Genomic DNA, 2150 nt, shown 5'->3' on the forward strand with positions numbered 1-2150 from the left:
ACTCAGTTCAATTACACACATTCAATTACTCATTACGTTATCCCGTCACGTTGTGACCATTTTATATATCAAATAATACCGAGATCTAGTAGTCTCCCGACATTTCATGAAGGTTCGAGAAGGAAGTGGCGTGATACAAGCGTCACGTGACCTGCGTTGTCGTAACACTATTATATCCTTAGTCACAACGTTGATTGCCCTATTATACTGTTGTAGCCATAGTAACAACTCTGATGGCGTTACTGAACTGTTATATCCTTAGTCACAACGTTGATTGCCCTATTAAATTATTGTATCCATAGTGACAACACTGGTGGCGTTACTAAACTATTATATCGTTAGTCACAACGTTGATTGCCCTATTAAACTGTTGTATCCATAGTGCCAACTTTGATGGCCTTACTAAACTATTATATCTTTAGTCACAACGTTGATTGCCCTATTAAACTGTTGTATCCATAGTGACAACTCTTATGGCGTTACTAAACTAGTATATCCTTAGTCACAACTTTTATGGCCCTACTAAACTGTTGTGTCTTTAAGAACAACTCTGATGGCCTTACTAAACTGTTATATCCATAGTGGCAACCCTACTGGCCCTACTAAATTGTTATATCCATAGTCATAACCCTAATGACCTTACTAAATTATGATATCCTTAGTCACAACGTTGATTGTCCATAGTGACAACTCTGATGGTGTTACTAAACTATTATATCCTTAGTCACAACCCTGATGGCCTTACTAAATTGTTGTATCTTTAGTCACAATGTTGATGGCCCTATTAAACTGTTAGGTAATTGCGGCATGCAAACCTTCCTTGCTTAAGTTCGAATTCAGATAATATGTGTTTGAAAAAACCAGTTTTTTTAAAAGAGTCGGTTGTTCGCCTACTAAGCATTTTTCTTTACCTCCTTTACACCAGTTTGTCAACAATATATTTATTTCTGTCTTTATCTGTAATTTGGTTTATAAAATATTCTTTACTTTTGCTGATTCCGTTCCCTAGTCTTACGTAACCTTTAATCATGTTTTAATAGTATTGTATTTTGTCATTAAATTTAGATTAACGCCTCTACTAAAACTAATAAAAGTTTTGTTTGTTTTCAAATTCTTACCGATTTTGAGGACCTTTGGCAACCCCCAGACCATGGTGAAACAATAAACTACGGTAGCCCACAAGAATAACACACACAGTCGTTGTTTACGTTTCATGGTGATTTAAGGCCTTCCACGTAGTTCGTCCTTATTATGGTTATTCTCAACGCCACTAAGTAGAAGCGAATGTGTATATAGAAATAATGACCTTTTAAATTTGGTCTGACTTCTACTTACAGTTGATAACAACAGCTAAAGACGAGCGTTTGGACTTAACGTATCGATGTTCTTACGGAACCTGGTTTCGACGATTGCCTACTTTCCACAAGCAGTATTTTCCTTTAGCACGCAGCAGTTGTTTCTCGTGAGTTTTGTCACTATCTCCAGGCGCCTCTCTCTCAACTTACGCATGACTCCTGGGTGTTATCTATTGCGCATGACACCTCACGAGGCTCTAACTGACACATGGAGAAAATGCTGTTGATATTCCCTTCCATACCACTGTTTAGGTTATTCCTAAGTATTATGGTTTTTTGTTGTTTTACAATATGGATTGTTAATATGATATTCAAAGAATCATTTATTTTCTGACTGGTAGAGTTTTCACTGGGATAACTAATTATAGTTTATGTTGAGCAGTCTTTAGAATTCAAAGTCTTTCAATCTAGATGTAATAAACTTATATACACATTGAAATAAAAACAGGTTGAATGCTAAAATAAAGTCTTCTGAAATGTTATTCAACTCCTCTCTTTGGCTAAGTGAATGATTGGTTTGGTTTGTTTAGAATTTCGCACACAAAGTTACACGAGGGTTATCTGCGCTAGTCGTTCATAATTTAACAGTGATAGAACAAAAACAATTCAACTAGTTAACATCACCCACCGCCAACTTTTGGGCTACAATTTCACGAACCAAAAATGGAATTGATGGTCACATTATAACTCTCCTTAGGGCAAACGAGATGAGCACGTTCAGTGAAAATAGAAGAACAATTTGTTGATATGGAAGTTGCAATCTCTAACTAGTTTTATTTTAACTTTCAAACTGTC

At 36.0% G+C, this 2150-nt stretch overlaps 1 protein-coding gene across 1 annotated transcript in view; it reads right to left on the reverse strand.

Moving 5' to 3' along the window:
- The window catches only part of LOC111088344, a 27446-nt gene extending 25981 nt beyond the window's left edge, over positions 1–1465 (reverse strand). The window contains exon 1 of the mRNA XM_022398213.1: positions 1119–1465. Coding sequence (XP_022253921.1) covers positions 1119–1215 — 97 coding nt within the window. The 5' untranslated portion in view covers positions 1216–1465. The remainder of the gene's footprint in view (positions 1–1118) is intronic.
- Positions 1466–2150: the final 685 nt, after the last annotated feature.

The sequence above is a fragment of the Limulus polyphemus genome, unplaced genomic scaffold, assembly GCF_000517525.1.
Source record: "Limulus polyphemus unplaced genomic scaffold, Limulus_polyphemus-2.1.2 Scaffold3587, whole genome shotgun sequence".
Taxonomy (NCBI): Eukaryota; Metazoa; Arthropoda; class Merostomata; order Xiphosura; family Limulidae; genus Limulus; species Limulus polyphemus.